At 37.4% G+C, this 24,827-nt stretch overlaps 1 protein-coding gene across 1 annotated transcript in view; it reads left to right on the top strand.

Moving 5' to 3' along the window:
* Smp_073950 (hypothetical protein) overlaps positions 1–24,812 on the top strand; it is a gene marked incomplete at its 3' end in the record, with an annotated part of 29,358 nt that extends 4,546 nt beyond the window's left edge. Inside the window, exons 8-15 of the mRNA XM_018796609.1 lie at positions 1,076–1,299; positions 2,602–2,683; positions 4,604–4,810; positions 7,674–7,771; positions 10,021–10,289; positions 24,343–24,430; positions 24,464–24,603; positions 24,643–24,812. Of these exons, the coding sequence (XP_018646876.1) occupies positions 1,280–1,299; positions 2,602–2,683; positions 4,604–4,810; positions 7,674–7,771; positions 10,021–10,289; positions 24,343–24,430; positions 24,464–24,603; positions 24,643–24,812 (1,074 nt within the window). The 5' untranslated portion in view covers positions 1,076–1,279. The remainder of the gene's footprint in view (positions 1–1,075; positions 1,300–2,601; positions 2,684–4,603; positions 4,811–7,673; positions 7,772–10,020; positions 10,290–24,342; positions 24,431–24,463; positions 24,604–24,642) is intronic.
* Between the last annotated feature and the right edge of the window lie 15 nt (positions 24,813–24,827).

Here is a 24,827-nt window from a genome sequence, read left to right as displayed (position 1 = left end):
TTTTCTAAATTTAAAATACTCATTCCAATTGGTTTATTTGTAAATTTTTAAGATTTTTAATTTTAAAACTTTAACTGTTATGTACTGAATAGCGTTTGTTTTAATGCTTACTATTTTTGAGTTGATATAATGACAATAATCGTAAAGAATTTGTCAACTCGCGTAGTTCCATTAGGATCTTCCAACCAAACTTCTTGGAAGCCCGTAACTTCAACTATGTAAATTTATTGTATTCTGGATTACCTGATCATATATCAAATGTCAGTCTTTTCGGTCCCCCTGAAAGGAGTAAGTCACTTAAGTATACAATAACACTGTATTTTTCGTCTAGTTTACTTGGATATACATACGACAACCTTTCATTTTTCAGTGATTGTTGCAAACAGCGTATAAAGTGGTGCAAACTATCGCAGTTCGCTTCATCGTAACATTGAAAATAGTATCAGTACCAGATGTAACCCAACCATAGATTACAACTATCTCATAAATCTTAGCCAAGAAGTCTGTTTCCCACCAAACAATTCAGTTCACTAACTTGTTTTTATAAATTAATGAAATGACTACGTCCGCACTTTTACACTTTTTTCCAGCCTACCTCTATACTAGATAGCAAAACTCTCCAGTGCATGCAGCGGTCGTGCGTGAATAACACATGCCTCAACCACTTAAACCAAGAAAGTTTTACTAATTCATGTTAGTCACATCTTGATGCTCCAGTGTGTCAAACATTTTTATCTCATAAATATAACAAAGAAATGTGAATTTTTAAAATCTAGGTTCTGTATGTTTTACTGGTTCATATACGCTGGTTAGTTGATTATTGATTCATCTAAATGGATTAGTTAGATTTTTTAATTAAAAGCCAGTTTTTAAGTACTTTTATGTCTAAGGGTGCTCCATAAAAACAATTCAATTAAAAGTTCTTGATATGTATCACAACTGATTTTGCTTGTACTATTAGGAGTGTTTAGTGTTTATTGCTGGTGAACAATTCGAGATTTTTTGTAAATGCTCACCACAATGTAAATGCTTAGACAATTTACCCATTTATTCCTGATTATTTCTTGGCATATAGGAAACAGTCATATAGTCAGTAGATAGACAAACATTAATAGTATTTATTTAAAAGATGGAGATTCTGACGGGGAGTTGTTCATGACCTTCACAATGGCGACAAACTTATGGGACAGATTCTTCAACAGACAATTTCAGAATGATACAACACAACTTGCCAGAATTCAAATAATCTCGCCAGTTCTCTGGTAGATATTTCGTTCCCATGATTGAAAAGTGCCCTATGTGAGTTTCGCAAGATGTAACGCTTTAAAATTTGGAACTTCTCCAAGATCTCTCTAAAATTGAGTAAGGCTTTTCTAAAAGATTTTATAAGTACGCGGCCGTATAAGACTATTTCAAAAGGGGAAGTATACTCTCCATATTATTGGCTGTACCATGGCATCTTTGGATAGTTCTGTGGAAACAGTTGGCGCGTATGACTTAATCTGTAAAAAAGCCAAAACTCAATCTTTGTCTATATTTTACTTATTTTAGGCCCTAGTATTTATCTGATTGTGGTCGTTTTAATACTGTTCGGGTTGTGGTCTACATCCATATTGACCATTTGCCTTGTTCGTATTATTTTAAAATCTGGAAAATCAACTCTTAAACATGATGATTTATCAAAGAGTCAAAAGATTCTCCAAACACTTGAGGAAAAGTTAGTTTCGTATTGGTATACATAATAGAGTTCCCTTGCACATCTATTTTATGATTAATAGTTCTCGATTCATTCTAGTTGTTTTTTTATATCTTTGTTGGTGTTAAATAAAGTTTCGTGACCACCTTAATTGTTCAAAAGGGCTCTGAATTTGCTATGATGATGTTTAGGTTGCCAAAATAGTGAATAGAATGCTGATCAATAGATAGCACGATGTAGCCGACCGATAGCTACTTATGAAATCGATGTGCTTTGATATTATTCTCTAAATTTTAGTTCACTATAACTGGCCGAAAAAGTAGTTCTTAAAATAAAGCTGAGACACTTATAAGCAAAATTTTAACACAAAATAAACATTATTACATGCTGTTTAACTGATCAGCGATTGCAGGATCAAACCCAAGCCTAATCATAACATCAAAATGGAAAGTGTCGCTTGTTTTTTGACTGCTTTTCATGTAAACGTAACTATATGAGAATGTTATCTTAATCGTGTAATCATACGATTGCATTTTTTTACTATCCATTACCATAAGCCTGATGATACTCGATCATCTACACTGAAGTACATGGATAAAGGTTCGAACCTATTTCCAACTGGCTAAAAGTCAAATGCTTCAACTGCTAAAACCGTTAAATATCGATTCACTATGTAAGTAGTATCATGTTCACTATAACACATGAATATCTTGTGCTCAGTCCTGTGTAGAGTTGTGAATCTTCAGTGCTATAAAGTTCAGAAAACGCGAAATCGAATCCTTTTTCATAACTTCCTATTTCTCATTGATTATCCAACTGATAATGTTTATTATATGCTCTCTTGTTTATTCATTGTCTATGTACTTAGGTGTATTTTCCCTTATTTTTCTCTACTTATTTATTAGCCTATCTCATCAGATTGAAATTTATGATTTAAAATCAGTTATTGTTATTAGTTCATATGACAATAATGATAATTCACATCATGTAAGTTTATTTTACCTTGAGTTTTGCATAAATAACTCGTATATGCTTTGTTAGCGTCTTAATCAGATAAAATTTTGTATATTCACTTCCTTTTTACTTAATTATAGTTGTATGCAGATGGATTAGTGTACATAGCCTAAGTTGATCACATTTATGGTTAACAATATCAAAAACTAAACATAGTAAAGACTTTTCGGTGAAAAATTTTCTTCATAGTTGAAATCATGAGTCAATCAAAGCTTGACCACCATGGAAAACCTGGAAGCACTGGACGGCCGTTTCGTCCTGTTATGGGACTCCTCTGTTGTTGAGATATCAACTCACTGAAGACAATTGGTGAACGGTTGCTCAAACATCGTGGATTGGTTGAAGCTAGACATTAACACCGTTGGATGCCGACTCAGTGGCCTATCGGTTGTGCTCTGGCGCGAGACTGGTAGGTCCTGGGTTCGAATCTCGTGGGGCGGGATCGTGGATGCGCACTGCTGAGGAGTCCCACAATAAGACGAAACGGCCGTCAAGCAGTGCTTCCATGTTTTCCATGGTGGTCTAGCTTCAATTGACTCATGATTTCAACTATGAAAATACTGAAATCTCCACAAAACCCCTTCTAACCAGAAAAACTTTTTTATCGACAATATCATTTACTAGATCTGTATAATCGTATTTATAGTTATCATTTTACGTACTTTTTTCCCAGTTGTCTCTTGACATGTGCTCGCTTTTTCTTTATCTTCCTAGCCTCTTCAAGTGGATAATTATTTTTCACATCTTTGTTCTATATCTTGTTTTAAGACGTGTTTATTCATATTCATTTTTCGTTCCTATATATTATTCTATTCTTATTGCGTAACTTTAAATTCTGTTTGTCTTTCAGTACCTCTGTTATTGATGCAATAATTCTCTATTTTTATTATTGGCCGTCATATTTAAAAATATAACCATAAATACGATTATACAAGCCTAATAAATGATATCTTTGGAGAGAAATTTTTCTTCTCTTGAATGTCTTCACTTCTCATAAAAGTTCAGTAGGTTTCTTTCGTTGTTTTAAATATCAGAAATTTATGGAATAAATATATATCTGATGTCAGTTCGTAATGAAAACCTTAACTCAGAACCCTATTCTTAGCATTATAAATTACTTATTTTCATTTGCTTTTTTCTGATTGGCTTAATAGGCCAAGACGTTGTTAATATTGTTGAACGAGTCGCCCAAAGATTGCTCTTATAGTTGAGTTTTATCATAATTATTGGCATATCTTTTACCGTTCGATTAATTGAAGACTTGTTATCCTCTTTTTGAAGTTTATTACTACTGGTTCATTATGGTCTTGTATTATTTGTAATAATAGCTTAAATGACCATATGAATAAAAGACAGGTTCTTGTGACTATTCACTTAACTTTCAGGTGTTATCATTGAATGTTTGAGAAGGTGGGAATTTGAGTCGCCCAACAATTGTGTGGTAAATTCAGCAATGTAGTAAAGATATTAATTACTTTGTAGGTGGGGACATAATGTTTACATTGACTTGTCAACTACATAGCTATATGTTCATACTGTTCTCTGCTTACTACTATGTACGTGAATTTGATCGTATCCTTCACTTTTCATAAAAAAGATAGATGTGACTTGCATCAAAGTTATATTTCTTTATATAAAAATGAAATCTCTGTTGTCTTTGTATACAGTAACTTATTTTTCAATCTCTTTGATATACAATTTCATCATCACCTTTGAAACGTGGTTGTGTTGATATTTAAAAACTTTTAATATTTATGTATGCAAAGCCCGAAGTATTATGAGTACTATGTGATTATATTATTAAGCTTGGAAAGGTCTAGCTTCATACTTTCAAGATAGTTTTTTTTGCCTGCATATTGTTTATAAAAGTGGTTTCGGAATATTTTCTTTCAGAGTAATAAAAACCTTAATTCTTGTTTTGAGCTAAGTTGGGATGAAGTCAACAAAATTCTTGGACAGTCGAAAATCAATATGTTTTTCCCTAATACTCAGTTATCAACACTTGTTAGTTTGCTTCGCGAAAGTTATGCTATAGAAACAAAATATCTATTAGAAAAAATCAGTAGAACTGTTCAAGAGCTTTCAGTTGCTGAAGATCTAGTAAGTAGCTGCTACTTTTTTTTAGAATTTACTTTTAAGGTGTCTGAAATGTCATCTAAATAGATATAGGCGTACGAAACATGACCCATAAAAATAGAAGACTTGTATCTGTTTTTAGTTTTAGATTACAAGTACTTATGCAGAATTGTTCGCATATAATGGGACCACCAAGTTTGTAATTTTGGGGTTAAGCGTAATATTTTAGATAGGAATTGTAGTTGTTACATATATAGTAGTTGTTTCACTCTCAACTAGGATTACTGGTTACTGTAGACGTAGTTTAGAAGACAGCAAGATCATAAAAGCTGATACATGTACTTGAACCCCTGTATTGACAAGTTTTGCCCCCTTCAAAATGGAAATATTTCAGTGTAAATTTTATTTCTAAATACCTTCAGTACTGTCTACCAAATACATAAGATCTTTTCTATGTTTATCCTTTCACTACGTTTCATATGGAAATACAAAGTGTTTAAACGTTTGCTACATAATATTAACTTATTCAGTTATAAAAGTTTTGGTTATTTACCATTCTTCGTAGCATGCAGCAAATGATAAAGCTGATTTTATCTGATCATCAGTGTACTTATTTAGTGTACTTTTATTTTGTTAGTAAAATATACAGAGGTATTTTTGCTGTAAACTAATAGCTCTTTCAAATAATAGCTCATTTCCCAGCAGGCCCTGACAGGTTTACTCCAGAGATTTTTAAGGATGGTGGTCCAGTACTAGCAGCGAGATTGACTGAGGTCTTAGGTAGAATCTGGGAACTGTACATAATTCCATCTGACTGGTCCCAATCACTGATTGTGCCGGTCTATAGGAAAGGACAAAAGTCCTCCTGTGACAATTACAGAGGAATCAGTTTGACTAATATAGTGTCTAAAATATTAGCTTCAATAATGCTTAGGCGCCTAACCAAAGCTTGTGAAGAGCAGACTAGAGAAAACCAGGCTGGTTTTCGACCTGGATGTGGTTGCATAGACCAGATATTCACACTACGTCAGGTCCTCGAACATAGACACACATTCAGACGTCCCACAATCGTAGTATTTCTTAACCTTAAGGCGGCATTTGACTCCGTTGATCGTGAGGTTCTATGTCAGTGTTTGTCACTGAAAGGAGTACCGAAGAAGTACATTAACCTCATAAAGGCTCTCTACTCGAACACAACTGGTCGAGTTAGAGCCTATGGCGAACTGTCATCAAAATTGGTTACCTCAAGTGGTGTTCGTCAGGGCTGTCCGTTCTCTCCATTCTTGTTTAACTTTGTCGTTGACGTGCTACTAGAAATAACACTTTCATCTCAATCTCCAGGAGTTGAATTTTTACCGGGAGGCTCACTTGTTGACTAAGAATACGCCAACGACATAGTTTTATTTGGTGAAGACGCTGACAACATGCAGAGTCTTCTGACCACTATAAGCAACTATGCAGGCATGTTCGGGATGCGTTTCTCTCCCTCGAAGTGCAAAATGTTACTTCAGGATTGGGTTGCAGCGACACCTGAACTAATGATAGGGAGTGAAGTAGTTGAGCGTGTCGACCGCTTCACTTATATTGGGAGTTTCATCAGCCCTTGTGGTCCGGTGTGTGATGAAATCTCAGCACGGATACAGAAGGCTCGTCTAGCCTTCTCCAACTTGCGTTATTTATGGCGTAGGCGAGATATTCGTCTAACAACCAAAGGAGGGGTTTACTGTGCAGCAGTTCGTTCCGTCCTACTTTATGGCAGTGAAACATGGCCGATAAGAGTAGAGGACATTCGTAGCCTACTAGTATTCGATCATAGGTGTCTTCGAAGCATTGCTCGTATATCCTTGGACCACCGGGTAAGTAATGTAGTTGTTAGGAAACGGGTACTAGGTAAGGATGGCAAATCGATTGATGAAGTAGTGAGACTTCATCAGTTGAGATGGCTGGGACACGTGTTACGTATGCCCAACCACCGACTGCCCCAACGTGCAATGCTTTATGGTGTAGGAGTAGGTTGGAAGAAAGCTAGGTTCGGCCAGACCAAAACATGGTACAAATCCATGAAGTCATTGACAACTGGACTGAGCCACGCCGGTAGGTGTAGACTACCTGGTTGGGATTCGCGAGATGATAGCAACCGATGGTTAGAGACCTTGAATGACATGGCTCAAAATCGTTTGCAATGGCGAAGGTGCATCCACTCTTCGTGTCCCCCCAAATTCTAATCTTCTGAATACTTCATGTCCCTATCCTGTTTTTCTTTTCAAATTTATTTCAGTAACATCTTCAAACCCTAATCTTTCACATAATGCTTATACCCTTACTACTTCTACCACTATGGGATTTGAATCGATAAGCTCATCTCTGTGCTAATGTGGTATGGCAACTGGAACTGATGTACGTACGTACGAAGTTCTACGTTGTGACTGACTGACTATATAGGTTAAATTTAAGATAGACTTTTAATAGTTTTGTCATTCTTCTTTCAGCTATTGCGTTACAGGTCTGAAACTTATCTAACCTGACAAGGTTTAAGTATCCTGGTAGTGTCGTTATCAATTACTTGACAAAAACGTCATTAAATGCTGTTATAATAAAGAATGTATTGCAGCTTTTTTCTGCGTTGGTTTTACCTATGTTACGATCTGGGAGGCTTTATGTATGCCCTTAAAAGTGATGATTTCAATTTGATATCATTCAAAATTCACAATCATTTGTCGTTAGAAATCTGCAGATGCTACTTTTAAAATGTTAAGTGTAGTTATGTAATAGTATTTACAGAGGGAGGCTCATGTTATCATTAAGATTACAGTCTAACTTCTGCCTAATCATTAGTATTCATTAATAGTGTATCTTTTATCTTTTTATCTGTTATTTTCAATGTCAGTATATCAAATCACAAACCAAGAAGTGTTTGTTAATATTTCCATGTTACAGCAAGAAACGTATAGATAAAGAATTGTATATTGTGATGAATAGCGTAAAGTAAGTGTAGCCTTAAACTTATCATAATATTGCGAATTATTTATACCACATTATTTCGATTTGTTTAGTATTAACACCCAAACTTGTAAGATGATCAAAATTCCCATACTTATTGTGTGAATTATTAGTGTGCCCTAATTTAACCAAACATATTGGAAAGTAAAGTCACCTTATTAATTTAGCAGACTAAATTCGGACTTTCACATTTTTCTTTTCCTACTCAATAACCATGCTCGAACTTATTAATTTCATTATTTGCCAGAATATATTTCATTATTATAAACTTGTGTTTTCGTTATCATATCATTATATATGAATACAATGAATATGTTTATTGTACAATGATATGCGCGGTTTATGATATACTGACAAGTCTATCTATTAACTTGAAATCAGGCTCACAATACAACTAGATAGAGTTATTTATCGTTTATAACTGCATTAGTTTGCTAGTAAAGACTGAATATTTAAGGTTTATTACAGCTCCACAACTATCTCTGGTATTTTTTTATTTGTTCACTCTGAATAAGTGGGTTACATTAAGTCACGAAATGTCAGAAATACAATTTTTCTACTCATTTGAGATATAATATAAAATATGTTTATTATTATCTGTGGTATATTTTAAAAACAAGTACTTGAGGAATGATGTAGTTATGGTTCAGAATCGGATCATCTAATCTATATCGATTGATAATTCTTTTAGTTTTCTAAACTCTTGATGGTTTGTTTTATTTTTACCGTTGTAAGCAAAGGAGTTGGAGCTCAATACTATATGCATTCTATGTCAGTCATGATATCACTGACTCGATTTCTGCTTCATATACCATTGCTTATACAACAGATATTATCATTAACCCTTACATAATGGTTATAATTCATCGTGATTATTGAGTTGAGATTGATTAATTAAATTAATTATGATAATTGTGGTCTTGCTGTTGTCTGAAAGCTCCTGGGTAATGGATGGACAGTTGAAGTCTTACAGAAGTTTACTGGAGCACGCCGAATATAGCCATACGGGTTGTTTTATCAATAAAATATATGATAGAACGAAATCTGCAATCAGATTTATACTCCTTGCCTCCATCGAGGAGACAATATTTTTCCAATTGTTGGATTCACGCCTAGAGGCGAAATGTGTTAGGAATTATCGACTGCAACTCTTTTTGGGGCGCCTTGGTATCGCTGATTTACTAGGCACAGGTCAGAAAAGGTATATCGATCAAGCACAAAAATCAACTGTATATTCAGTAGACAAACACAACAAACTGGACTTTTTCTGGATGTGTTTCTCGATACTTTTAAAATGTAGACGAACAATCCAGTTATCCAGAAAATCATTTTGGAGCAAATGATTCTGCTGTTAACAAGATAAACTAATGATAGAGAATATCGGGAAAACCCCCTGTAAATCCAGATGAGACCCACTTTGAAAAGTAAGGTTTCGGGAAATATACTTTCCCAACAGTCCTACCTAAACCAACCTCGAAAAAGATTCTTCGAAATCACCATTCCGAATTTTATACAGAATCCGTGCAGTCAGATTAGGAGCTCATAATTTCTATCCCCAAAGAAAAATATTCGAGGGCAATCCAAAAAAATGCTAATATCCACATGTTCTTCACTTCATCATCGTCAGTTAGAATAGAGGTGACACTGAATTCCCCTGCTTCTCGAATTTTTGAGGAGGCTTGGCTGAGAGTCATTAGTGGCTATTGTTCAAATTGATCTGAAAGTTACTTGAGTCGCTGTTCTGAATTGTATAACTTTGGTTATTCGTTTGATATGGTACAGTGATCTAAGTATCTAATTGACCGTCAATTTAATCTTTGACTTAAAATCCTTCGTTTTGGTAACTATGCGCCTGGATCTCAAGTAGGGTTCGCAATCCGATAAAATATGTTAATTATTAAAAAGTCCCTCTCAATTATTGCTTCGACTACCTTCCTATTTTAATGGTCATATTTGCATCTTCCCAGGACTACCGTGCTAAACCAGTAGAAATAGTACTCATTACGATTTCTTGCAGATATAAATACAAACATTATACTGTAAGCCTTATTTTTGTAAGAAGCTATGTGGTTATTAACTTACACGGGGCACGGTATATCATTTATTGGTTCAGTTTACACAAAATTTTGTCGTTATGTTCTCCCATTTTGATTAAGTTTTTTTTGTCACTGTTTACTAGTTTTTATATATGTTAGCTACCTTTCTGTTTATGTTGATTATCGTTCTCTTTCTAGAAATAAGGTTTTCGATCTAAAACATGAAGTCATAACTCATAACAGACGATGGCGTTGCATTTCAGCGGCTTTACATAACTCATGTAGTGGTTTTGTTGGTTGCAACAGTGTTAATTATATTTCAACCAGTTCTGACTCATCCAAAACAACCTTCGAATATAAAAAGTCAGAAAATCCTGAACAAGTTCACGCATTTTTGAAAGATACTTATGACAATAAAAATGAAAGTCATCAGAAGTTGGATAATTTCACTACCGAATTTTCCGAAAGTAAGCTGATTTTCTTTCTGAAACAATTTGATCTTACTACAACAAAATTAAAACTTCGATAGTGTAATAAGAAGACGAAAATTATCAGAACTATGTGATATATTAGCGCAATACTTTTCGAACAATCTGATCACACATATACTAGACTGGAAATGGGGGGTAAGAGGAGACAAGGGTAATAATAATAATGTGAGAACAATTCTAAACCCAATCACTCTGGATAATAAGCTAATATTACCAGGGTAGGTTTAAGGTGAGAACAAACTGTTTTTGAATACACAAAGGACGTTTAATCCTTTGTATGGCCACACTTTTATACAACACCACAAAATGATCGACTCACGCTTTTAACTATTACAAATATATTAATTTATTTGTAAGTCATCTCGACATAGTTCTGATAATCTTCGTCTTCTTATTACATTATCGAAATTTATCAAAGGGACTAATTACTTTAAATTTCTTAAAATTGAAACTGTTTACAATATTATTTTCTGCGTCATACAATAACTATCTTAGTCAGTTTCTGTGCAATTAATCGTTTTTATATGAGTCTTATAAACCAACTTTCGTATATCTCGTCTAATGTTCGTGGTTTCTTAAATATGAATTTGCTACTCAGTTTTGGTGCTCTTGTAAAAAATAGGTTACGCAACATTATATTTTCAGGTTATATATATGGGCAGGAATTGAAGTTAAATATAAAAAAAACAGAATTTTTCACTCGAAGAAATTTTAGTATAATGTTGTTCCGTTCTATAGCTTTTCATTAGTCTTTTATCCATGTAGGATTATATGTTAGAATAAACCCAACATTTTGTTAGACTGCATCTTATTGATCCAAGTACTTTAATCATTGGAATGTACCTTTTATTTAAATCGTAAGTTTAGTTAAAAGCAAAGTATTAGAAAGTTTATTACTTTACTGACTTGTACTATTCATTTAATAAATTTGAATTCTAACACTTGATTTTTTTGAGATTTAGTGTGCAAAAGGTATTAATAATGTAAAGCTGTTTGTATAACGTACGCTCTCAAATTATTTCTATAACTATTCCTGTTCTTTTGACTTAGTTTTTATTTTCCTTTAGTCCATATTATGAAATTCCAGATAATTTCAAGTTGTGAACACACTGGTACGATAAACCATATGTAACCAGTTTTCAGTAGATCATCTTAAGGGATAGAGACACCCTCACTATCCATCATCGTTCAGAATTATATCTTTTTCGAAAACCCTATTCTGTTGGTTCGAATTTCTGTACATTGTTTTGGAACAATCAGAAATTAAATAGTTTTTTTGTCTTCAAATAGTCTTTCTGTATCTGTAACATTTTCTCCCTTAGACAATACAATTGTCTCAGTCGTTATAATCACTCACCTCATCTAATGCCCCGTCATCTGTGACGTAGTCTGATTCGCCGAACTTAGTGCTGCTCCATGGTGTGAAAAATTCCCCAGGCAGACGCAATGTCGTGCCGTAAACAAGTTCAGCGGCGGAACATTGAATATCTGCCTTTAGACTCGTTCTGATTCCCAGGAGGACGAGCGGAAGGGTTTCGTACCAATTGTTGTTTTCGTGTGCTCGAAGAGCACTTTTAAGTTGGCGATGAAACCGTTCAACTAAACCGTTTGATGCTGGATGGTAGGCGGTAGTGCGTATGCGTTCCGTACCAAGCAGCCGTGTTAGTGAGGAGAATAATGCGGACTCAAATTGTTGTCCTCGGTCAGTCGTGACAGTCGAGGGACAACCGTACATAGCTATCCATCGTTCTACGAAGCGGTGAGCAACTGTCTCCGCCGTAATAGACGTGATGGGAATAGCTTCGGGCCATCTTGTGAAACGATCAATGCATGTGAGTATGTGATCATACCCGTGCGATGGTGGTAATGGTCCTACAATGTCTATGTGAACGTGATCGAAGCGAGCATCAGGCGTAGCGAAAGTGCCAATAGGGGCAGCTACGTGCCTGTGCACTTTTGATCGTTGACATTGTAAACATTGTTTTACCCACATACGGACATCTTTATTCATGGACGGCCAGACGTATCGTGCAGCGATGAGGCGTAAAGTGGCTGCGATACCAGGATGAGATAAACCATGAAGGGCATCAAAGACGAGGCGGCGATAAGCGGAGGGTACGATGGGTCGAGGGAGGCCCGTGGAAGTATCGCATAGGATAGTACCAGAGCTAGTAGCTAGGGGTACTTCCCGGCATTGAAGGGACGTAGACTGTTGTGCTTCCGTGCATGAAGTATCGTTTGCTTGGGCGGCGGCCATAGCAGGTAGATCGAGCACTGGCAAAGTAACTGCATTCAGTTGGATACGTGATAAAGCATCAGCAACACAGTTCGACTCGCCTTTGACGTGACGAAGGTCTGTCGTGAACTGGGAGATATAGTCCAAATGTCTGCACTCTCGTGGTGAGTAGCGGTCAGACTTGGTATGCAGAGCATACGTTAAGGGCTTATGGTCGGTGAATAAGATGAACTTACGACCTTCTACAGCGTGCCGGAAATGTTTGATGGCGCAGTAGGCTGCTAGCAGTTCGCGACCAAAAGCGCTATATCTCGTCTCCGTGGGAGTGAGGCGTCGTGAGAAAAATTCGAGGGGCTGCCAACTACCGGAGATATTCTGTTGCATAACGGCTCCTATGGCGAAATCCGATGCATCAACCGCTATACTAAGCATGGCTGATGGTTCAGGATGCACGAGAAGTGTGGCTTGAGCTAGGGCCGTTTTGATATCTGAAAATGCAGTACGTGCGGCGTCGTTCCATTCCAGTTTGCGTGGATTACCGCGAAGTAAATCGGTTAACGGTCGTAACTGTTCTGCCGCGTGCGAAATGAAGCGTCGGTAGAAGTTGACCAAACCGAGAAATGCCTTCAGCTCCTTGAGTGGGGGCGGGACAGGGGACTCCATTATCGTACGGACCTTATCCTCACAAGGTAGAATACCCTCATGCTTAATAACATGACCTAAGAATTTTATTTCCTTCTTCCTGAGTTCACACTTGTCGGGGTTGACTATTATTCCATTATCCGAAAGGCGCTGGAATAGTAGCGTCAGGTGTTGATAATGTTCATCTACGTTTGATGATGCGATTAGCAGGTCATCAATATAGACGTGAACAAAATCTAGGTCTCGTACTATGCTATCGATAAACCTTTGGAAAGTTTGAGCAGCATTCCGTAATCCAAATGGCATTCGTAGGAACTCAAATAAACCGAAAGGAGTCGTGATAGCAGTTTTCTCTATATCTTCAAGAGCGACTGGGATCTGGTGATATGCTCGTACCAGATCGATCTTGGAAAAAATTGTCGTGCCCTTGAGTGATGCCGTGATGTCATGTATGTGGGGGATGGGATAGCTATCGAAACGTGTAGCTGTGTTTAACGCTCGGTAGTCTCCGCATGGTCTCCAACTAACCCCATCCTTTTTTCGAATCATGTGGAGAGGTGAGGCCCAAGGACTGTGAGAAGGACGAATAATACCAGTAGCTAGTAAATTGTCAAACTCACGTTTAGCGAAAGCTAATTTGTCCGGTGCCAGTCGGCGAGGTCTTGCCGTGACTGGTGGTCCGCGGGTGACTATGTGGTGTACCACACGATTGGTCACCGATGGAGTCTCCTCGAGAGGTTTAGTTAATTTGGGGAATTTCTGAAATAAAACGTGGAATAAATCGTCACGCGAATGAAATACACCTGTGATTCGGTACGCGTTTGTGTGGGCTTTAGAGCCCATAAAGTTGCTGTTCAACGAAGTATCAATTAGCTGCAGCCTACGTGAATCGACTAGCAATTCATAGTGCTGTAGGAAATCGATACCGAGTATAGCTGTGGGAACATCGGCAATGATGAACGTCCACAGATACTGTCGTCGGTTGCTCAGGTTGACCGTAAGTTGTCGTGTACCATAGGTGGGAATGACTGAGCCATTCGCAGCACGTAGTCGAAGCATAGTGGCTTGAGACTTACTGTTACCGATAGGTACGACAGAAACTTGGGCACCCGTATCCACAAGGTACCTAGCGTTGGTGCGATAATCGTGCACGTAAAATAAACGGCCAACCTGAGGTGAAGTGCCGGCGAGTACGGCCGCATTTACTCGCCGGCTGAGAAGTTTCCCGCCTTGTATGAGCAGGGAGCTCGACAATGACGGGCACCGGCTCCGAAAGCACGGTGGAACCAGCACCAACCTGGACTCGCTTCCGAAACCGCCTTCTGGCGTGGCTTGGAAGATGCTCGCTTGGGGCGAGTCGTTACGGCTTTTCGAGATTGTGACCTGGGTCGGGGGACGTAGGGGGCTGGCACATTTGCGCGGTCTCGGAAACTGAGACGAGTATGGATACATCTGTCCCTATCCCCATGAGCCGGAGGTCGTCTAGCATCGAGATCAACGTTAGAACGGGAAAAACTAGCAACAAAATGGTCGCCTTTGGTGTTAACTCGTGCCAGAATCTTATCTGCTATGAGGGCCACCTTGTTGAGCGGGGTGTCCTCGAGCAGAGCCGTAAGGGTTGGCTGGATACTGACTGGTAAGGCTTCGAACCACAACTCTTTGACTATCTCAGAGTCAGCTGTCATGTTTCCTGCAAGGGATTGCAGGCGCGTGAGGTGGTGGCTCGGCTTAGCATCACCCATAGGGTGACGTGCTAAAAGTGTCCTCAATCTTTCCTCTCTTGATGGGAGGAAATGTCGAAGGATGGCATCCTTAAGACGGTCATAAACGTTTGGAACGTTGGGATTGAGGACAACCTCACGGACAGCGGTTAGGTGATCCCCGGGCAATGATTCCAAAGCGTAGGCGTACTTCTGCCTTTGATTGGTTATGCGGCGGATCTCAAATTGAGATTCCAGTGCCGCGAACCAGACTTCTGGATCATGGGGGATGAAAGGAACCGGTCGGAAACTGATAACCTGTATCTCGGAGTCTATCATATTTATGTTATTCTTATCGTTATCTACCATATTAAGTTGCCAAAATATTATATATTGAAAAAAATCAATACGAATATATGCAACAGATGTGGATAGATAAATAGACTCACCGGATTGATCTGGTTTGGAGAATTGGCCAAGTTTGACTTGTGCTCGATGGATTGGGTTACCAGCTGTATTGCGTGTTCCAACAACGGCTCACCAGTTGTAGTGGATGTCGAGTCGTGGGCGGACTATGATCACCACTACTATTCGATTACGCGTACAAATATGACTTGGTTCCCTTGATAGCCCGTAAATCAGAAGGCTTTACTAGTCCAGATCAAGTATAATTATTGGCGATCTCGTGGTATCGAAATAATACCGAGATGTGCCAAAGAGTACAAGCGAACAAGCAGTGCGTGAGCAAGCTCGAACCAAACCAGGCGGTATATGGAACAAGAAGTGAAACGGATACAGTTAAACAAATACAGTAAAACAATCTCTGGTACAATTGGTTACAATAATAATAATTGTTTCTATTATTCCAATCGTGTTCTTATCGAGACTGGCCGGTCACTACAGGATATCAAGTAAACCTTCGAAACATAGGTTGAAGTATGTTCTTATAGTGGAGCATTCGTCCAGTGACAATACTATTCAATGTAGTGAAATCCAGCAGCAAAAGTGATCCTTGTGGTCTAGTTTCTCAACCATATGAATTTTAAAGCCATAAATAAGGTCGCAGGAAGTCCGCATTTAACACAGAGAAGGTGTCAGAAATGATGAATGCGGGAACACTTAGTCGGTGTGCCATGGCTCGGCCACGTAGGCGTGGTCACCATGTAACGTATTCCCCTTCATACTAGATATATTATCTTATTCCCACCTCGGAGGTATTCAGAAAACTTACTCAATATATTGCTGACCGTCATAGTAGGACGGACAGGAAAATCTTGATCAGTCACATGATAAAGTTTCTGATGAAAGGGACCAAATAATGACAAAATATGGTTACAACAGACCTGAATAAAAGTCGAAAATTAGACTGAGAACAAAATAAAGAAATAAGAGTGTTGTCTAACGAAATACCCTCGAGGTATTTTCAGCGATTTCTGTCGGTTACGGTAAGGATGAAATAACACAATAGAGACGTTTTCAAGCTTGAGTAAAGATGCCACGGGTTTTAGGAGTTTGAAAATGCCTTCACATATGACACCACAATCAAGGTTTGTCGAACCAGTCAAATCAGAAATGAAGGTTGCAGGCGTTGAGTCGCGGTTGACCTTGATCATCACCACAGGATAACTACGCTCAGGTTACTATGTTAGATTCCCCCCTAGGCAAAATATCAGAAGACAATTGAAGGTTGTGTCAAGGTGTATTTGTTAGCGATCTCGTGGTATCGAAATATTACGGAGATCGTGCCGTAGTGTACAAGTGGGACTGCCGGGCATACAAGAGTTCGTGCTAGGTCACAAAACAACGGAAGAGTGTCTTTTTGGCACACTTAAACAAACAGTACAGTAAAACAATCACTTGTGCAATTGGTTATAATAATAATTGATTCTGTTATACCAATCGTGTTCTCTTCACATAAGTGGGTCACTGCAAGGTATTCAAAGATGGATTTCTGTAGCTATCAATATAGAGAATCGTTTAATCTAATCTGGCTAATGTTTGTATGGGATGAGTAGCTCAGTGTAACTACTCGTTATCTGGTGAAGATGTGTGACCTAGAAGCTTCAACTGGGTGTGCCTAGTAAAACTAGTAAGTTTGGCATAAATGTCGAGGACACAGAATTATTTATTTTGGTGATTTATTTACCAATATATGGCGATTAGTATATACAGGACTTCGGAAATTCCTCCTCGTGACTAATGTCGCAATATTTCATTTCGTTTGTTTATCATTTGATGGAGAACTCCGTGGTCAGAAATTAAGCAACTAGAGGTCAACATTATAGACGAATACGGATTGTGGATAGATCTTATATTCGAACATCAGAAACTAACTCCTGAAATTAAAATATCGATCTTATTCATCGAAAAAATGCTAACTCTGACTAGTCTCACTGTTGGATCCATTTTGCAAGTGAAAATCCCTCCATGCATACACTTGTGATTTCTTCCTTACGTTTTCTTTATTTGTATATGCTGTTAACATTTATTATGCTAATTAAGGCTGAAACGTTCAATTTTCTTGGTTTTACTATCGTTTTTTATTGAGTCTCAATGTTCTTTACTGAGCTGTATATAGTTTGTTTTAATTGCTATTATTCTGGTATCTGCCATATTGGCTGCTCGCTTTTTGATTATGCGGTTTGAACTTGACTGGGATCGTGCATTTTTGGTTGTATTTGGAGCACTTTCCCAGAAATTGAAACACTTGGTGTTATAAAATAACCGCTCAAACGGAATCTCCCTTGATCTATCCAGAAAGGATAGAATAACGCTTATTCTTTGGTGTTTTTGGTAATTTTTCATATATTTCTTATCACCTTGCTATTTATCGTAATTTAGATTGAATATTTTTGTATCAATTGTTGGTTGAATAACTGGGTGATAATATTCGTTTAGGTAAATTTGTACATTTGTATATATAACGAATTACAGAACCGTGTCAAATATATACCTTGTTTTGATTTGAACTGAGGCACGAGTGTCTAAAGCTATCTAACGGTTATTCGGCCACATCCAGACCTATTGAAATTTAGGTTTGGATCTTACAGTTCTAAACGAATACTAGTTAGCCGCTTGGAAGAACTTACACTCACCTGAAATTTACTAGTTAGTAGTCACGCGGCAAGCATACTCAACAAGTCACACTTCAGTATGACTTGATCGATACCGTTCGTGATAACTAGTCAGATCTGAACCCATAAACATCCGTATGTCTGTTTGTGCTTCCAATAAATGCAAGAATATCTTTATTATTGGTTTCAGGCTCTGCTGTTTATAGAAGTGTCAAGAATACTCGAACAACTGAGTTGCTGGATTCTGTGTTCATATGATCTCGTCACGTGTCTGATTCGAATTTTCCATCAAATATAAAAATCTTGGTGACAATAACTATATTGAGTAACACAGTGTTGAACTTGACCACTTAAATTCCTAGTGATTTCAACTAAAAATTCGAAAACAAATGACAACGAACTGTCCTGCTATTTAATGACGACAGCGGCCTTTATCCTCTGAGCTTATTTTATAGTAATGATTGTTTAATTACACATCAATAACACTTTTTTCTGTTTAACTGAATTTATTACAGTCAAAGTAATCTTGTGATGTTTGAATGAATCAATGACTTCTTGGTATTGATGAGTGTTTTGATTTTAAATTCCAAATACAATACATTCGTTTGTGCTCATCTAATACTTCTTGATTAAATTGCGTTATTCCTGGGATTACTAGTTTATACTAAAATCCAAATACTTCTGATTATCATAGCACGCCACTATGACATTGACTGTGATAGCACGCTGCCCTACAAAGTGTCTGATGATACTTGGGGCGATTAGGATGCTGAACATAGCCAGAAGACTTCCTTCAGAAAAACAGTCAGAAGTTCATGAACAGATTTCAGTTTTCGAGCACATAGAGGGCGTTATTAGCATTGGATTTGAATGAGACCATCAAGTTGAACCCCATTAAAGAACTGGATAACAAGAACACAGATGTAGGTATTATTTCAACAAAAAAAGGCTGACTGAGAAGAAACAAATTATAGGCGACACTAAGTTATTTGAATCTACGATTTCTGTTCTGGATTGACCTTTCAACGTAAAATAGTCAGTGGGGGAGCGAAGCCTGAGCAGTGTAGATGACGTGATCAACAAGAATAAGAGACAAAACAAAGTAAATGATTTGCTTACAGTCACACCCAGAAAAGGAAAGGCAAGCAAACAGAGTGATACCTCTGCATCCGATTGCAGGGAGTAGAAGATATCATGAAGTAAAACCCAACAAAATGGAAGACAGACCCTTCTGACATGTCAGTCATTTTTCATAAGTTAAGTGGATCTTCCGAAGAAGAACCAAAGGCTGGATTTGAACACAACCTTAGTGACATTGAATCCTTTATAAACAAGCTACACCCAGAAACGGTTTCATAATCCAGCATCTGTATGCTTTATAAAATAGAACGAAAATTGGATTGCGAAAGTACGTAGGCAAGCCCCCGCATAAACGTTACCTTTGCTTCGGATGAAGAAAGAAACATGATAGTGGGAAACACGCGAACTGATTGGATCCGGAATACACGTCCATGAGGATCTCAGCCTGGTTAGTCGTGTTTAGGAGGATTGACGATAGTAGAAACAAATGAGAGCTGCCGTAACGGTGAAGAAACCTCGTACTTAAAGGCTTTCAAATTGTAAAAATTCAGAGCGAAAAACCCTCCAAATAATTTTTGTGGTAAGAGAATGCTCTCCACAAAATTTGTGCTATATAAATTTTCAAAGCGTACTAAATAAAATGGAAGAGCACAAAACAATATCAGAAATAGAAAACTCCGATGACATTGCCATATCAGAAAAATGGTCATCGTCAGATGAGTAGGATAGTGAAATTCAGTTAATCGGTTTTTTACGCAATAAGACTGATAGACCAAACCGTTGGGCTGGTGGGGTTATCCTATACACGAAAATTACCTTAATCATATGAGTTGTTGAGACAGTGGAATACAGCTCAGGGACATGTAAAATGGCACGCCGAATGCTAGAATGTAAACGACAAGATCTTGAATTAGTTGTAGTATACCGCAGTCCAGAATGTATAGTAGAATAATTCTTCCTAAGCAGAATGGTATTAAAGGCCTTATACTAGGGGACTTTAACCCACCGTATGTTAACTAAATTAAGAAGTGTTATTGAACACGTCATTTGATTTCGAATCGTTAAAAACCATACTTGTCCCAGCTTTATTCCAGCACATAAGAGATCCCACCAGATATGAAGTACGAACCCCATCGTCTCTCTTGTATCTGATCTTCACACGGTGATGATATTGGTCAAATAAGTTTCCTCCCATCTCTGGGAAGAAGAGATCATGGCGTCTATTTATACACGTTCGTGACTGATATAGCCCGTCAAAAAATTGCCTGTCCAGACATGTTGAAGGAAGACATGCACGCGATCAACTCTGAAGAATCGGCTGAAAACTGGATAACTGACTCAAGAAGATTAGTATAAGAGGTATGAACTTATTTCCGGCAGTTATACAATCAGGCAACTCAATAATTTATCTATAGGACAGTCCGTAAGAAGAAGATGCACGGTCACCATTGGACGTTCACTAAGAAAAAAGGAAAAAAATGTTGGAACACTGCCATCAGCTTTAACACAGCGATTGCGATGGAACACTACAAGTCGGTATGCAATAAGTGTATATTAATAATCCGGGAATCACAGAGAAAATATGAGATTTAGTTAGCCTAATATGTGTTCAAACAGCTTAAGAGACAATTCTCGTACATAAATCATAGAACAAGGATGCGGAATTACATTCTCAACCTATTCACTGAAAGAGTGGATCTAAAATTATAAGAGATGATCAGGAAAAAGTAGAGGCAATAGAAAACCATTTCGGGGCAGTTTTCACTCAGTAGACTTTTCTAGATGAAGAACTAGACTCACTGTGGACTTTGATCGAGGCGATGTACTTAAGACTTTTTGCATATTAGACTTGGAAAAGTCAACAGGAAAGGATGAAATACACCACAAAATCCTGAGACCAATTGCACAATATATTGCGACCTCTCTAACTGCGATATTCAGTATGTCACTTGGCAAAGCTTTGTCACCTAAAAACTGGAAAGATACAATCGTCGCTCCAATACATAAAACAGGAGCAAGACAATTCCTATCAATATACAGACCCGTCAGCTTCATCTGTGTCATAATTAAAATACTCGAAAGAACAGTCTAAAAGACTGTAGTCTAAGACCATAATGACATTTGTGGAAACCAACAACTTGTTAAACAGTGAACAATATGGTCTCAGAAAAAGTTTATGTTGCGCAAACTATCTCCTGATAGCAAGGAAGCTACGATTAGAGACTGAAGACAATGAAAAATCAGTGACTCATGTCTACATAATTGCCTACATAGCGAATACTTTTTTAAGGTACCAACAAGTAGACTGCTCTCGAAGTTGTAAAATCTGCCGGATCTCTCCCAAAATGGCTTGAGGATTTCCTGGTAGGTCCTAGACGGAAAGTAATAATGAATCCCAAATGCTCTTTCTGGATACCGGTACTTTGTGGAGTAAGTCGTGGCTGTCCTAGGTCTTCTACTTTTTATACAGTATGTAAACAATCTCCCAAGTATAGCTGAGTCCCCAATGTCACTGCACGCTGATGATGTAAGTATCTGGTGAGAAATAACAGGAGACGAAGACGCATGTTCACTTCACGCAGACCTATATATTGTAATTGGCTAGTCTAAAGAGTTACTGATACCTATCAACACGACAGTGTGTACATGTACACATTGGGGATACAAAGGTAAATGGGTAAAAACATTATATTCCATTCCGAAATGCTACGACTGCATCGGTATGAGAACGAAACACACGATTACTGAACTCATGACCTGTTAAAAGAAATTCAAGTACTTTTTTTTGTATTATCATCTAAATCGGTTTGTACACCTGATGCTATTACGTTGAAGAACCGTGGTGCTATATAAATAATGGTAATGATTTATCCATTAAAATTCTACGTTCATTACAAAAAAAGTATTGATTTCATCGATAAATCAATGGCTACTACAAACTATATCCAGTAGTATTATTTGCGTCATATCCCCCCTACCATAAGAAAAAACCTTCGAAAGTTTGGTACGTGAACATATAATATAGAAAGGAAGGCAACCATAAAAATTTATGCAAACTTTACAGTGCTTTAAATCGTTAAAGGAAGGCGCTCAATAATTTCAGACGACGGCCAAGCGTATAGCTGTTAACCTATTTATAACATTACACTAGAAGTTTGTCCTCGATTACAGCGTCAATTATTATTAATTTTTAGTTTTTTTAGTCTAAAAGGTGAAGATGAGCATCGCCTTCAGAACCAGTATCATTCTTCTATAAGGACAAAGTATATTTCATAATATAATAGTATGTATATATCATAACACAGAATTCGTCGTTCAATATTTCTGTGCACGTTTCAAAATTGCTGAAGGTCGTTTGTCACGTTCTTAAAATTATCTCGAAAGAAAAAGCACTTCACATGGTTTATAACATCTTTCTAACTTAAGCGTACGAGAACAAGGAATAGTCGTCAGCTATGCTCATGGTAACATTTCAAACTGGCCGACTACTCCAACCACACCATATATATATATATATATGAGGGTATATTCTGGGAAACAAGGTGTCAGACGTGTCTCTGATCTTGCACCTGTTTTTGATACTAACTCTTTCAACCAGATTATCAGTATTAAAACCGCTGTGTTTGGTTCCTAAACTTGATGAAAAATCATCGATTACTCAATTAAACACCTAATATAAGATGCTTGAGCTAAACTGGACTGTACCTTACACGACTTATGCATTGCAATGATTATTTGAGGTTGTTAAATGGTGTCTTTCCGCTCTTACTGCTAACTTTCAATTCCGATAATAGATTTGTATACAAAAGTTTGGCAGGACATCATCGCATTATGGCTTGTCATTTCGTTAATGGAGCTTCGACCCTCCTTATCTAGCTTAACTCTTTTTACATAAGCCTGGCCGTTTTTGCATTCTATCTTCTGTCAGTTAAGGTCGAAAATTTTATAATACTATAGGGTTATATCTCGTGAGTGCTATGCACAACACTGTCCTCCTGATATGTTGACGTCATTTCATTGTCATTTTGTTAATCCTTATTAATTTCCATATAACTTGGCATCTTTTCCTGATTGTCTGATAAAGAGCTCAAGCTCATCAGTACACTAAACCCTTACCTTGATTCATGTCGTTGCTGATTCAGCTTACACAATTTTCATATACTTTCAAACACCAGATTTTATAATCATAATAAAAAACAACCGCTCGTAACCGAAGTACATTGTATCTGAACACAGCGTCACAATGCCATGTATGTCAGTGCTGAGTGATGATAACTCATATAAAGTTACCTTGAAACTGACTGATGGTATGGTCATGTGTTTAAAATATGCCAGAAGTTTTTATTTAGTGCTACGATTAACGACTCTTGAACTAAAGAGGAAAGCAGATGACTAGCTAGTCTATGGCCCAATACCGCTTTTTCCAAAGACCAGTAGTGTGGCATCCTTTAGACTCGCGACTCCCTGGCTAGGGTCCTGCAGGTAGTTTAATACATTGACTAGAGTCGTTTTTCAGATATTGATTTAAACACAACTTTGGTCTTTTAGGTCGCTGATATAATAAAAGGAAGCAAACTTCTGCTTCACACGAAAATAGGCCCGTTAGATATATATTCTTTTGTATCTGTGTTTAATTTGAAGCTAATTTCTTAGTACATTCTCGTTAGACTCTCAAAGCCTATTCACGTGATCGCAATTGGAACATCTATTGAGATTCTCACAGACGTGAGCATATTCTTTCTATAGTATCTTGATATAAAATGGCCGACGGGAGAAAAAATCGAAACAGGATAGCATGACAGTCTTTCAAAGTCGTGAATAAATCAAAATGCCCAGGAATAGTAAGATAAGACTTGTAGGTCAAAGTAGGAGTTACGTTATCTTATGCAACTACAAACGTTGGTCATCGGGACAAGTTTCACGTGTTCTAAAGAAGGATTTATAAAGCTACGGCAGTGCAATTTATTTCGTCTTATTTCAGAGAATTGAGTTTTTAAGACTGTGTAAAAGTAAGGACGAATATAGAGAAACACTTCATACAATATGAGCGCTATCATGACACTTTGTGGGTTTTCATCAACGTCGGAATGTGTGTAGTTGATGCCCACATCGTTTACCCAGAAAGTTCATATTGGTGAATATAAAGTCCCAAAAAGTTGTCCAGAAAAAAATTTAGTACATTCTTTTGCTGTTTTACTCGAGAACAAATTTAGGTCTAAAATGTTACAACAACCTATGTAACAATAAGTTTGTATTTCAGACAAACTAAAATACCATTAGTTGATATCCATAAAAAGGAGTATTGGCCTTAAACGAAATGGCTTTGTGCGCAATTTGTACAAGTGAAACTTCCAAGTATAAATGTCCGAGGTGTATTGCACCATAGTATGCTGAGTTGTCAGTTCACTAATACTTTAGTTGCTCGCTTGCCTGTTACCAAAAACATAAACAAGATGAGTGCAAACCGGAAACCTGTGTACCAAGAGTTATGCATGCTACTGTCGAACAAGAAGATGAGATGGTCGACTACGTTCCGAAGAAAATCTTGGAAGGCTTAAGTAAGTGTTACTCCTAGTTTCGTTGTCATTTTTACGCAGAATACTCTGATAAGATTCGAGATCTACTGAAGAACCCTCATCTACGGAGTCTCCTTCGATTTTTGAATGATACAAATAAACCGTACTCTGCATTGGAAAATGTTATGCGCGAACCTATTTTCGTCGAATTTTCAGATGAATGCCTTAAAATTGTAGACTCAAACTTATAAGTCCAATATATTTCT

The sequence above is a fragment of the Schistosoma mansoni genome (genome assembly GCF_000237925.1).
Source record: "Schistosoma mansoni, WGS project CABG00000000 data, supercontig 0172, strain Puerto Rico, whole genome shotgun sequence".
In the NCBI taxonomy this organism is placed as follows: Eukaryota; Metazoa; Platyhelminthes; class Trematoda; order Strigeidida; family Schistosomatidae; genus Schistosoma; species Schistosoma mansoni.
Note: the sequence above shows the minus strand (reverse complement) of the source record. Positions and strands in the feature narration are given on the sequence as shown.